This window comes from Phytophthora sojae (assembly GCF_000149755.1).
Source record: "Phytophthora sojae unplaced genomic scaffold PHYSOscaffold_1, whole genome shotgun sequence".
NCBI lineage: Eukaryota > Oomycota > Peronosporomycetes > Peronosporales > Peronosporaceae > Phytophthora > Phytophthora sojae.
The window spans coordinates 7,883,114-7,897,321 of NW_009258115.1; the positions used below are offsets into that span (position 1 = coordinate 7,883,114).

General features: G+C 51.4%; 3 protein-coding genes across 3 annotated transcripts; 1 reads left to right on the forward strand and 2 right to left on the reverse strand.

The window, feature by feature from the left end:
* Window positions 1-3,538: 3,538 nt before the first annotated feature.
* Window positions 3,539-3,740, reverse strand: PHYSODRAFT_442699 (hypothetical protein; the record flags this gene model as incomplete). Its single annotated transcript, XM_009517909.1, has 2 exons — window positions 3,539-3,653; window positions 3,688-3,740. Coding segments are annotated over 2 exons (168 nt in total), but the record flags the coding sequence as incomplete, so codon positions are not given.
* A 1,839-nt stretch (window positions 3,741-5,579) lies between these two features.
* On the forward strand, window positions 5,580-5,771 carry PHYSODRAFT_418998 (hypothetical protein; the record flags this gene model as incomplete). The annotated part of the gene is made up of 1 exon (XM_009517910.1): window positions 5,580-5,771. A coding segment is annotated over one exon (192 nt), but the record flags the coding sequence as incomplete, so codon positions are not given.
* Window positions 5,772-11,346: 5,575 nt separating this feature from the next.
* On the reverse strand, window positions 11,347-13,424 carry PHYSODRAFT_262266 (hypothetical protein; the record flags this gene model as incomplete). Its single annotated transcript, XM_009517911.1, has 4 exons — window positions 11,347-12,129; window positions 12,297-12,806; window positions 12,996-13,058; window positions 13,413-13,424. The coding sequence occupies 4 exons, from the start codon at window positions 13,422-13,424 to the stop codon at window positions 11,347-11,349; spliced, it is 1,368 nt and encodes a 455-aa protein (XP_009516206.1).
* Between the last annotated feature and the right edge of the window lie 784 nt (window positions 13,425-14,208).

The following is a 14,208-nucleotide window of genomic DNA, read 5'->3' on the forward strand; positions in this document are numbered from 1 at the left end:
ACCTCTTTGAGGTGCCAATCCCTCCAACAGGACCAATGCGGTCAGCCATACGTCAATGGAACGCCATCGTCCGGACCGGAGTCAAGCCGAAGTGGTACGGCGGCCGTGCAAACCGACGGCGCCAGCGCCTTCAAAACCATGGGTCCATCGCTGACGAGGCTGCCAGCATCCGCTGACACATAAGGAAAGAGCAGCGCGACGGACGGTACCTGGCTTTTGAGGAGAACGTACTGGAAATGTGGCCAGCGATTCACGTAAGTCCTCTCGGTATCGTGGAAAAGCAGAATTCTGACGGCGTTGATACGCGTATGATCAACGACTACTCATTCCCTGAAGGCGACTCCGTCAACGACATGACCACCCGTGATGAATTCCCAGTGATTACCTACAACCCATGTGCAGACATCGCGCGTCAGATCCACGAGCTGCGAACGTTGCACCTTGGAAAGGCAGTGGTGATGATGGTCGGTGATGTGGCCGGCGCCTTCCGCCACATTCCTATCGACGCTGACGAGGTATACATGTTTGCATTCATCTTCGAAGGCTTCGTTATTATTGACCTCGCTTGCGGCTTCGGATGGTGTAGCTCTCCTGCATACTATTCCCTGGCTGGAACGGCTATCAATTTTCTGTACGAGACGGTGCATCATGTGAATTATTTCTCCCTCGCAGAACCACTCCACGGTAATGTCTGATGCGATGATCACTCGTGCATCGAAATCAACGAAGGGGACCGGTGTTTCAAGGCCAACCTGGCACTCCGAGACGCAATGGCGACGGTGCTCGGACCAACAGCGTTAAACGCGAATAAGTTCACGTCATGGGATGTGCGGTAGGTCTAGACTGAGACACAAGCCGCGGGTTCGTCTCAATCCCGTCGGAAAAGCTGAACAATGCCATTTCCAGAGTACACGGCACCGTCTCACGAGCAGAGACGTCGCGCTCGTCTCTCTCTAAGCTCCTCGGTTCGTTGCGCTACGTAGCTACTTGCTTTCCACCGGCTTGCGCCTTCTACCAACGTCTGCAGACGTTCGAAGCGCGGTGTTCTCGGTTTAACCCCCAAAAGGTGCCGACGGATCTCATGGAGGATAGATCCATTATCCAGAACCCCGTGCGCTTCAATGGGATTCCTGTCTCTCTATTTGCCAAGGACGTCGTTGTGACCCATCATGTATTCCTGGACGCCTCCGATGATGGTATATGCGCGCTTGAACCAGCTCTTAGACAGTATAGACGCTCCAGTTCACCGAGCATGAAAAGTTGCTAATCAAGGGGAAGTCAACCGAGCACTCCATCAATGTCCGCGAGCACGTAGCGCGGTCCTCACCGTACTTCACTGGGGACCGAGTTGGAGGCGCCCTGAGGAAAAAGAACCCGTGCCGTATGTCTTCACATCGACAATACAAGTGCAGTGTCGTGGGGGATCTAAGCGTGTCAGCCGTAACACCGCCGCCCAACTCCATAACCGTTTGCTATCATTGGCCGAGTTTCGGTTCAACATTTCGCTCTCAACGCAGCACATTGCCGGAGTCGACAACGTCATGGCCGATGCCGGATCTCACGCGTGGTCCACGGATCATCATTGGTACAGCTTATGGACTAACTTGTGCTCGTATCAGTTCCATCGAGGTATCTCGTGTGAAGACTGGAGAGCTTTCCAAGCGATGAAAAGGTACACCCACCAAGGCATGTCCAAGGATGTGCCGACCCAAGCTACAGCCAAGTCCCAAGGTACTGAGGCCGACTCTGGGGAGAAGCCGTTAAACCACTAAGCCCGCTGGAAGGGGTTCCAGAAGGACGCAGGTACACGTGCTGCCGCCCTACGACGATCTCTGCGGTCTGTCGGAGTCATGTTGCGCCGAAACGCCCTGCCAAGCACTACCACGATCAAGTACAACAGCTACTGGAAGCAATGGACCGGCTTCTCCAAGAAGATGGGCTGGTCGCCCTGGTTAACAGGCTCCGGACGCACTGCAAACGAACGCCTCGGCTACTTCGCAATTTTGTAATGGACATACGGCTAGAATCGGCTACGACGTGGAAATAAAGACTCAACTATTCAACCCAAGCTGGACAGTATACGTTGGTTCCACAAACACCACAGTGGCTTCGACATTCCCACGTCCCCAGACTTCAAATTCCTGCTTCAAGGCATCAAACGGATGTCGGAACCCGTGACCAAGAAACCCATAACCCGTAGATAAGAAACAACCAATTTCGCCTGCTTTTCTACGCCTGCTGTATCGCCGGATCAACCTGAAGCTCCTCCGCCAGCGTCTTCTGTGGAGGTGCATTCTCATTGGATACTTTTTCCTGTTAAGACGCTCCGAGTACGTAAAGATTGGGCAACGTCGCCACTTTTACTTCCTGAAGGCCACGAACGCATTCTTCTCGGACGAAAACGGCTGCGGATCAACGCGAAGGAATGCAACTTCAGTGGCAATCGGCCTCGAAGGCGCGGCGCGTGGCGTACAATGATCTACTCGGGTAACCCAACTCTGTGCCCCGTTCAAGCACTTCGCCATATCCTGCGTGCACGTCAACAAATGCAACAGACAGCGGCGCGATGGCTCTCAGTAGACCTTCAAGCAAGCGACGTAGCAGCGGCACTTAAAGCAATAGCTCGCGCAATCAAGATCCCTCCTGCAAACTACTCGACGCACTCAATTCGCAGCGGAGGCGCAACAGCTCTGATGAGCGGAGGGGCTGACAGCCTGACAATCAAGCTCCTCGGGCGATGGATGTCAAACTGTTCGAGGAATATCTTACGCTGGCAGCCAAGGCCACAGTGAACCTGTCAGCACGAATGATTTAATCCCCCGAGCACCAAGCGAAGCACACCAACCACGTCACGCCGTGGATCGCAATATCAAGGGGGCCGCTCATCAGGCCCTACCGTGAGCTCGAAACGAATTGATCAACACGAACTTTGCCCCCTCACTGATCAAGTCGCTATTTGGAAATGACCGGTATTGTCGGGACCAAAATCCACCAGCCGCCACCAAAATTCACCATGTCCTGAAATCTGTTCTGATGCCCCGACAAATAAAACAGCCAGTTGGAGACAAGGCGTTGCCAAACAGATGTAGATCAATTTCCCATGTAGCATTAGCATGTATATTGTCGAAGAGAACTCAAACGTAAAACAATTTAAAACGACAAAAGCTTTGTCGAAATTATACATATATTGCCATACTCGGTTAGTTCACGTTTCGTTGCATGAGTAAGGCGATGTCATACTTGGGGAGAGGACTACAGGAGCGCGCGTCCTCCTCAAGGTACTTCACATTCATCTCGCTTAAGTACTGCTGATCCAGGTGTATTGCGGGTCATGCAGACCTTCAAGGTACACGATCTCGCTCATCCGTCCAGGTGCACGCGCACTCGGTACAATTCCAGCGAAGCTACGGGCACCAGGTGCTCCTTGGTGAACAGAACATGATCTGCTGGTCGTTCTCGCTTGAGCCAGGACGGCGTCGTGTTGTTCATACAATTCTGCGCCAAATGCGACCATACTGCCAACGTTCCAGAGGTCAGTACCGTAAGACGGCGTCAAAGAGTTACGGAAGTAACGCCAGAACGCATCCCACTTCGTCTTGGCGCCGGCTGGGCACGAATTTTGATACCAAAAACAAAACCCAACTTTAATAGAACTCCAAAAAAAACTATAACAATTAGCAGGAAAACAGTACCTTGTCAGCGACTTGGTCCGCAGGAATGATGGTCAGAATATCGAGGACCCCACGATCTTGACAAGCGGGTACTAGCCCGGAACAGCGTTCATAATACCGCGTTCAAAGTCGCAGGTGACTATTGCTGGCCCCAGCAGGCGGTTGGATGATCACATTGTTGAGAGCGTTCCAGTACATTCCCAGCTGTTTGGAATCGAGCAGCAGTTACGCCCAGGTCCTTGACCATCACAATCAGGTACTGCGTGAAGGGCCGAGGCACCGCCTGGAACGTGCCGTCGATGTCGAGCGCAGCAACAGGACGACCTTATGTCTTGGTTCGGCGCAATGCTTGAAGACCCAAAACTAATTCGCCAACACGATACAAAATGATCAGCTCGGATGACCCCTTTCTGTCGATTGGCGTTGTATGGGCCTTGCATTCAACGATCGACAAAAGTGATAGTTTGGCTTCGGTGCTGGTAAATATTACGATCTGTGAGGACGGTCTGTCGACCATTTTACAGAGCAGACTGACGCCACTGTTACTACTGGCTAGCTGGAAGCAATTCTTTTCACCCGACGCTTTGGCTCAGTTCCGACAACCATCCTGACTTATTTGACTAATTTATCCCACTAATACCCCCCCCCCCGGTCCTGGATAGCTATACCGTATTTCGCATGTAGAAAGCTGTCTATGAGATGAACTTTGATAACTACCAATCAGTGCGCGACATTTGCTATAGCACTCAATCGCATCAATCGCTTGTAGAGATGCAGTGCAAAACGCCATCAAAACGGATATAAATGCTCAGCACTCACTTCATTGCACTTCATAGCGCGCGCAACTCGGGGTTGGAGTCATTTTGTTTTTGCCGACGGCCACGGTAAGTCGGCAGGCCTCGACTCAAAGGCAAAGGCCGCCACCGGACCAAGCACATCAAGAAGGGTATCAGCGGCGCAAAGAAACTCGAGGTGTTGTCCTTCTGACAAATGCGCCAATACCCAAGATGAAACACACAATCACCCATTTCTGGCACGATCTCACCCCCGAGTTCTATAACTTGAAGCGCACGATAAACCGGCGCTGGCGGCGTGAATCGACAAATCTCGAGACTGCTATGAAAAATAGCAAAGGAACACATTTAAAGGTGCGAAGTTTAGGAGATGGGACGATCCTCCCACCAGAGGTAGAACTAGAAGTGGTATTCTGGGTGAATAGTTTGCGTAAGGAATGTGTGCCAATATCACCGCGCATGCTGGTTCTACAAGCACTGCGGATTGTCGCTGAAGCGGGCATCAAGAACTTCTGATCGTCGGACAAATGGATTCAAAGATTCCGAGGCCGCCATCGCATGAACATGCGAGTTCCAACTCGACAAAGCCAAATCAGCCCGGAGGACATTGTCAAGGTTAAAGCGGAGTTTGCAGCAGAGGTCAAGAAAATGGCTCGGCAGCTGGGTATTACGCGGATCAACAACGCAGATCAGATAGTGTTTTTTCCAACTGCGAATGTAAATTTAACTTATGTTCTCTAGCTATCTTTTTTTAGTGGCTGCCTACAAAGAAAACTGTGAAAGCTCGCGGCGCCAAAATGGCGTGGGTGCGCTGTGCCGGCTCTTTGAAGGAGCGTGCGACTGTGATGTTACTGGGGGGGTCAAGTAGGGTACGCTTCACCCCCTTCATCGTCTACTAAATGAAGCCATCGAAACACCCAGCAATCGCCAAGGAGTTCAACGAAAAACGCTGTGGCTTTAGCACGCGAACGTAGCCAGAGATCAAAAAGCTGATTTATGCTAACGACAAAGGTACGCTTCTCTTTTTACTTGTTCAAAAGGATTTATCTAAAGGTTTCTATTTCAATTTATGTTTGATTTTAGACTAGTGGAACGGTGATCCTTCACTAAGGTCCTACATTTTCATTTTGATCACCGCACGACGCATGCAGAGCCTGCGCTGCTCCTTTCGGACGACTTCAGCGGCCACTGGACCGCTGAAGGGCCGGCCTACGCCGCATCGATTAGGGTGGTGCTACAGAAGGTGCCACCCGATGCTACGTCTGTTTGCCAGTCTGCAGACGTAGCATGGAATCATCCGTTCAAAATGTGGCGGGGCGCAGTTTTCTACACGCGAAAAAGGGTATCTGCACATTTTGGAGCCCATATTTTGTTGGTAGCAAACCCAAATGGCTAAACACCGGAATCGGAAGCTTCATGTACTTTGTATTTGTTTACGTGAAGTACCAGGTACAGACCTTATATATTGGTCCTGAGCAAATCCACGTTGTGGCTTATCGAAACGTAGCTACAAGCAATGATGTAAATTTCACAGCAATTTGTCAATACGAACCGAGTATGGCGTAGTGCTGGTTGCGAACAAGTTCTGAACGATACCAACAATTGGAACTTGTTCGTAACCTTTCCGAAAGTGTTCCATTTACAAGAGGCACCAAAGCGACAATATAGAGAATTAGAGAGCTTGTCACTTCTGCACTTGGCGAGAAGAGTGACATCGTACTTAATCGCGAATATGAACCACCCGAACAACACCGAACAATTGGATCAAAGCGAACAATTGGAACAATAGGAACACGCCTGCTCGCAACCAGCACTAGTATGGCGACTGCCACACCCTCTGATGAGCGTGTTCACCCTTGCATTGACCGAGCGTTACGATGGCACGAAACAGTTGAGAGCCATTGCGGTGGTGATTTAACAAAGATTGTCAGCTAATATGACGTTAACTCAGTCAGTCCTCTCCCAAAAACGTTTCCCGTTGTGGGCAGGTACTGGCAACCTGTTCAATATCTTATGGAACTCATCCCTACTTGTTTAAGCGTTTCTGTTATGATCAAGATATGAAAATGTTGCAACTGACCGATCAGTAGGATACAAATGGGGGTAACCTCTACTGCAAAGTACTGACAACATAACTTTCGATGGTACAACTACAAGACGAAAATCAGAGAGTGATTCCAGATGGGCTTAGAACAAACGCCATCTTGGAGTAGATTGATGCATTATATATAATGTATTCACAATGCGACCTTATGTTATTGCTTACATCCCGGGATGGAGTTTGCTCTAAAATGTTTAATTTGGATCGTATTTTTGAGTATATGTTTCGCATTGGAATCAATGATAAGCATTCTCCAAGTGATTATATATGTTTGTGCTTTGCTGTGGTAGATGGTGGTCTTTCCTGTGATGGCAACACTAACCACCATAAAAAAGCGCTGTGGAGTTTTGGAGATTTGTCACATACTCGATGAAGTTATCGTGTTAAAGACTCTAAAAGTGGCGTAGCTGGATAAGCTACTTGACCAAGCTTGAGAAACGGGCAAAACTGGAGGAGTTTGGGCCTGGTGCCTCTCAAACCATGGGTAAAGCAATGATACGATGACTACGATGACGCCTTAAATCCGCCTGGAGTAGCAGTGTAGTTATATCTTCCCCGATAATTGATGTGCAAGGTGATAATTATGGGAGTGAGGAAGGAGTACGACGCAATACGTGATCCAGTGGAGTTAAAGGTAAGACTGGCCGAGTTTGTTACGAACTGATTTTTCTGAGATATTTCACGTACGGTTACAACGACGAGACAATCAGTGCTGTCTTGGCGACACGTGCTCTGCTTCGCAACGTCGCCGGGGCTGTCTACGCACAAAGTGATGGTGATGTTGTCGCAGGAGCCGATGGCACTTATGAACTACGCTGAGGTAGATGGGTTTTAGTGGATTTCAGCACGTTCGTTGTATACTGTTTATGAGGGTCGTTCCATCACACATACATCCACCGGGCATTATTTTTTGTCCGTTACTACCGAGACGCATATCAGGATCTGTCAGCAACTAGTCGATGCGCAGTGCAAAGCGCCTTCAATATCGTATTGCGGATGGTCCTATGATCGAAGAAGCAATCGGATGCAACCAGTGCGTTTGTCGGAGAATAACCACGCATATTACTGCTGTACGGCTGGCCTCACTTTGTAGGTAAAGCCAACGATAAAGGGCGCAGTCAGTTGAGCTACGATGCTGCGTGGGGAAACGTTGTTCTACCTTTTCTGAATTGGCTCCACAAAGGCTGAACTGCCCATTGTATATTGTTTTAGCCCTGGCGGTCACACAGCTAATTAAAACCCGCCTTGACAACGAGGCCCCGTATAAGGCTTGATTGACTGAGATATATCTAGCAGAACGGTGACACGCTTGGTTTGGGATGTGTAGTGGATATCCGGGGATTGTACCAAACCAGGATCCAATCGAAGTGTACCTCAAGACGATGAAGAAAACAAATTTGCTGTATCTACGGGTATCCACAGCTTGTGTATTTGTCCATCATCCGGGCGAGCGCGTCAGCCAATCTTATAGTCGGTCTTCCAATCACCGGCCTGACCCGCCCGAAATGGTGGTGGTTGCACAGTTGCTGAGCCAAACCGAAGCCACCGGATCCTGTTTAACCCTTGAACGCGTCCCAAAGAGAAGGATGCCGTCGTGTTCATCGCAAAGGTCTACGTTGTCGGAAACCAGAATACCAATGGTGTCGCTGCATATATATACTATCTTTTTTGTTGTCGTTAGATCGGTTTTGTTCGAAACAGATACCGATGTAATTGCAAAGCGCTTTACTCGACTACCTGGGTGAAAATGTATGCCTGGTGCACTAGCGCTTCTGGACAGTATAATCACTTACTACAGGAGAAGGGACAGGGGCTACGACGGAGGCTACCGATGAAAGCGGCAGGAATGGAGCGGCAGTGCCGGAGGCTACAGAGCAAAGCGGAGGCTGCCAAAATGGCGAAGATGACCCACGGCTGGCGCGAACATTGAAGAGCGTGCGCATGTAAAGGAAGAAGTAGACGTTGGCATGAATATCATATATTGTCCTGTTTCGTACAAGAGAAACCGTGTGTAGTGCGTATCATTACGGGCTATTGAGCATGCAAGCTCCCTGGTGTTGTTAGAGAGACAATCGTAACAAGCTTGTTAGGTGGGCTAAAGAAATCTAATGATGCGCTAATGTCAAGCACAAGGAAGAAATCGCCCTGTTCCTAACTGACGTAGTGAGGAGGAACTGGGCGAATGATTTCTTCCTCCGCGTTTATCGCGACGTGCCGAAGATGGGTGGCTGGAGCCGAAGTATGCTGCCTTAGCAGCCTTGCAAGGTATTACCATGTAGCAGGTTTTGAGCGTGCTCTACGCTCGCCACGACCAATAGAAGCTCGCCATTTCGCCATATGGTGGATACATTGAGCATGTTTTGTTCACTTTCGTAGCTGTTCTGTGCACAATGTACCCAGCGCTTGACCGCAAGATGCGAAAGGGCTTCCAACAGCAAATCTTTAACAGGTTTTGGTATACTTTAATCAAGTCTAATGCTTATTCTGTAGGATACAGAATAAGGTCTGGGGCTAGAAGGGTTAAGCTGATCGTACCGTATTCATGTAGCACTAGGACGATCTGAACTAATATCGGTAACGATGTACTTCGAAGTTGTTTTGACAAGAACAGGATCAAGTAGTAGATAATTCTACACCATCAGTAGTAAATGGGCTAGAGGGATCTCTGCGGGTCGCAATGTAGTCTCACCCAAGGCAAGCACACTATTGTAACTTCGTCCTCCGTGTCCACGCCTCTGCTAGAACTCAGTAACTAACGCAACACCGGCCCAGCTCCCGTCTTCGAATGGGTGTCCCAGCCACCGATGGACTGTAGTCGCCTCGCTCGTAAATTGCCCCTAAAGGCCTTCGTGTCCCGCCTCGCCGAGCCACCAGTGCTCCGTTAGGCGCCGTCGCTTCGTGTCTGCGCGCTCTGCAGCCCGCAAGTGTTCAAGTGAGCTTCTCCGTCGCTCGCGGCTCGCTGGCTGCTCGCCCGTACCCAATCAGCTGTCTCTGCGACCTTTCGGGTCGTCACCCACGTGCTCGTGGCGACCCTCCAGCGCGCGATCTTCGTCCTCAGCAGTCCGGGCAATCTTCCGGTCCTTGTAGCCCACGGGTCTCATCGTGAGCGACCCGCAGCCCAACCCGAACCTCGCAGTCGTCACAATATCATCCAGATAAAATGTATTAGTGAGTAAAGCTAGCTCTTAATAGCCCCACACGAGCCTTTCTTAGCTCGATTAATTGGAACTAAGCTTATCTGATTTCATACACGGTCGTCATTCTTTTTGCACTAGCCTTTCTCCGAAGAAGACATCATACCATCGGGTGCAGCTCTTTTTGAGTCTCCGCTAGATGAATTCGTTCGCCACCGTATAGGATGCCACCGCGTTGCCGGCGGATAGAGTTTGTTTTGGATAAAAAAATGTTGAGCGGAAAAAAGCTGTACCTCCCATCTTGGACCGCACAGTCTTTAGAACTTGAAGTAGCTTTTGGCACAGTTTTAGTGGAATGTTTTGTTACTCCATCAAAGCCCATTCCAATGAGTGCGGGGATCACACAATACCAGCCGGTCCAAATTTATGCCGCGACAAATTCAGATGACCACACGATATTCGATTAATCACTCTGAGAAACTATGCATGCAGAAGAAAAATATGTGTCTAAAAGAGGAGTGTACAAGTTACGACTCATAGCTGAATGAACAAATCGAATCGATAGCTTTAACGCTAATGGAATGAGCAAGTACTATGTAGAGTGCTCTGGAGATGCATGTAGTATAATACGATCCCTCTGGTGACATGTGGGCATCTGACGTCTATCTAGAAGGAAAAGAAACTCTGTCATCTTGACGTCTTCCGACAGTGGGATCCCCATCAGCGAGGCTGCCAGCGTGCGCATCTCCTGTACGTACGCGTACAGCCCACGCTCCCCTTGTTTGCAAGCAAGGAAGCGCGAGCGCTGGCGGAACTCGTTGTTCGCCGGAAAAAAAGCGGCTCGAAGCTGCTCACACAGCTGAGCCCAGGATGTAAAACATCCAGGCAACATCGCTTCGCGCGTATACGCCGAAGTCTTGGCACGTCCACCAAGATTGGAGAGCGCAAAGGCGACTCCAAGGTTCTCAGCCGAAATGAGACCTGGGCTCGTTGCGATCTCGGTCTCCCGGATCCAGAAGTGAAGGTTCTCATCTTTCTTCCCTTCGAACTGAGGCACAGCTAGCCGCAAAGGCTTAGGCTGCACCCGTTTGGGTTCACTCATCTGAACCAGCAGGTTTCTCTGCACATGAGTGATCAGCCCGCGTTTGTAGTCGTCAAACGCGCTCACCCGCTCGACCTGCTCGGCTGGCGTCGCCGTCACCAAGCTCCGGAGTGCATCACGTCCGAAAGTGCCCGCCATCTTCCGCACTGACTCGAACTGCGAGTCCGTCAAGTGAGGAAACTCACTTCGGTCCATCGTGGCCCACGGACCTGAGCCACCGAGGATTCAGGTAGACCAATCTACCCGCGTAGGCGTAGGATTGACTACGAGTGCTACCAAGTGTGGCGGGGTCACACAGCACAATGCACAGATGAAGTGCGTGTGGATATTACTATCCAGGTGAACAGCAGTTCACCAGTTCCCGGTCTCAAAGGGAACGGTTTGCTACAAAGGAGTAGGTTATAAGACTGACTGTATTTTGGTAGAGGTTAACTTGGTCGTAATACAAACTACAAGTTAACTATACAAAAGCCCCCACAACTCAACTGGTTGGCTTGCGGAGCTACTGGTACCATGTACCATGTACTCGGGAGAGTGGCACCCGTCACTCTTCATGTAAGGGGTACACTTGATTGTCGCTCTCCTGCAAGTTGACAGAAGAACGACCGAGTCTTGTAGCTCCCTTGGATGCAGCGCACGTACGAGAAGACACGCGCACCCGCGCAGTCTGTTGCGTCTCCCGAGACTTGCGATGAGCATGCTTACGACGCTTGGCTGGTCGAGGACTGGTCGACTCGCCGTCTGAGTCATTGCCTGACTCAGCTGGCTCCATCGAGACATCGGCTTGGGTAGCAGCCGGAGTAGCAGCTCGACGGCGAGTAGTGCCAGCACGAGACGAAGATTCACGAGAACTTGAAGATGCAGAAGCCGCACTTGGAGTGGAGTACGCAGAGTCGAACACCTCCAAGAAAGCATCGAATGCTCTGGACAGGACGTTGTCATCCATGCGACGAACGAGCTCTCGAGCCTCCGGTTGGTCACGCGCTTGGTTGACGAGCAGGCTTCGGAGCTGCCGCATGTTGCGGTTGTACTCTTGGAGACCCGACTTAAAGAGCTCACGATCCTTCGCCAGAAGCGAGTCCGAAGCCTTGAGCGAAGCCTCGTAGCGCTCACACTGTAACCTCAGGAGAGCGATCGTCTCGTCGTTCGTAGCCATGGCAGTGTTGTGCTTCCTCAGCTGACGCGAAACTTTGTCGCGCATGTGGCGAAGCGACTTGACCACCTCGAAGAGCTCGTTGCGCTCGAATGAGGCTGGGGTGCACAGGATCTGAGCCTGATTCTTGAGATCCGTCTCCTGATTGAGCAGCGACTCGAAGTGTTGGCGCGCCTTTCGAAGTATTGAACCTCGAGCCGAAGCTTGCGCATCTCTTCGTCCCAGCCCATAGGCAGCCCGCAAGGGTCCGGATTGAGCGCCTCGACTACTTCGCTGAGGGTTTGAGCGCGCTCAAGCCTCTGGTCCAACTCGTAGTCGACACGAAGCGGAGGGTGACGCACCAAGCCGACCATCAGCTGAGCGAAGTTTGCGAAGCGTCGTTCCGAGTGCTCGCAAAGCTCTTCGACCGCAGCCTGCACCTCGTGGTGGACGATGTCTTTGACAGCATACCGCTGTGCGGAAGGACGCGGAGGAAGTCCCGAAGCCTCGTGCGCAGTTGCAAGAAGCGGGTCGCCCGTGCGGCAGAAGTGTGCAGCATTCGACGAAGACTCGCGCAGAGGACTCGAGTCAGGCGAAGGTCGGGGGATCAGCTGAGTACCCGCAGGGTCCGACGAAGCCCCGCTAGCAAACGGCAAAGCGGGTGTTAGCAACGTCGGAGCCACTGCACTCGAAGCCGAAGTCTCTCCAGCAGTTGCAGCGGAACCTTGGCTTGCGACGATTGAAGATGCGGCCTGGAGACTGCCCGCCACCCCGCGTGCTCCTCCAGAGGCGGGAGTTGGTGACGGCGCAGCTCCAGCGCTACCACCAGCACCAGATGAGGGCACCGCAGCTACTGGAACAGCAGCCGAAGCCTGGGGCCGTCGGAGCGCCCCGCTTGCTGACGTAGAGGTGGGAGTTGACGCAGCCGAGGCCTCTGAGGCTAGCGCAGAAGGGTCGACGACGTGCCCTGCCGGGCTGAGGCAAGACGCAGCAAGTTGAAGACGGTTAGACACGATGAAGAGATCAGGCACAGCGTACAAGCGCCTCGCACGAAGACTCACCTGGACGACTGGACCGAGGTCCGGGAAGGTAAAGGGCGGCGCGCTGCCAGGGCCGCCGGAGGACTGCGTGGCGTCGGAGCACAGAGGCACAAAGGCAACACGGCACTCACCACTTGGGACGGCTCGGGCCGAGTTGGGGGGCGCTGTGAGATCGGGAAATGACTGCGGCCAGGCGAGTTCCGGCCGAGGTCTAACTGCTGAGCTTGCGAGTGATGGCTGACCGAGGGCTCTGATTGGTCGGTCACATTCCCTGCGCTTTAGTCTGTAAGAGGCTTCGATTGACCTGGTACCCTTCCTTTCTGAGGGACCACAGAGGTTTAGTGCGAAAGCACGTATTACACATTGCATCCTAGCCATAGCTCGTGGCTAAGGGTGCCCTTATATTTTAACGAAGGGTAAACCTGACCCGCAACACACAGGGAGGCACATTCCAGCCCGTATAAGGGATCGGACCTGGTCTTCAGGTTTATTATCCCGACAATCTATCGCCGACTCTTCGGAGACGGCGTGTGTTGTTAGTAGGGCTCGTCCTAGAGACTTCGGTTGATAGGGCGAGGACTCGTAAACTTGTGTTTTCCTACACGACACCTTCTCCAATCGACTGTTCTTCAAACTGCGAATTCAACGGGATTTGTCCTTGAATCAAGGACAAAACGAAATTTGATATGATAATAATGACATTTTTAAACCTAATTTTTGCCATTATGGACATTGGTGGACATTACGCAAGACGCAACACTTAAAGATCCCGGACTTTATGTCCATAACAATAATAGTGAGTCTCAGTTCTGGCAGCAGCAAGACAGCGCACTTACAAATCTTGGAGGATATGAGCTTGGGTTGGTTAAAAATCGGTTGCTATCTTGCTTTCGATACTGCCACGATTTTGGTGCAGTATAGCGCCGGCAGCTGCAAGATGCATCCCACCTATCCCCGGACCGTCCCAGGAGCGACGGTAGCGCTAGCCGACGTCCCCCCGACGTATATGAGGCCTCCACAGGTGCTTTTGTTAGATCAGATAGTGTGGGGCTGCTGGGGTCGAGCGGATCGACCGCCGCGGGGTCAATCTGATCTCCACCGACCACCTAGCAGTGAGTCCTTGCATCGAAAGCAACTAGCCGCAGCACGCTACCGGGCACCTATAACATTTATACATGTATGAGCGCACTATGAAGTTGAGCAATAGGCTAAATGAGCAAGAAGACCACGCATG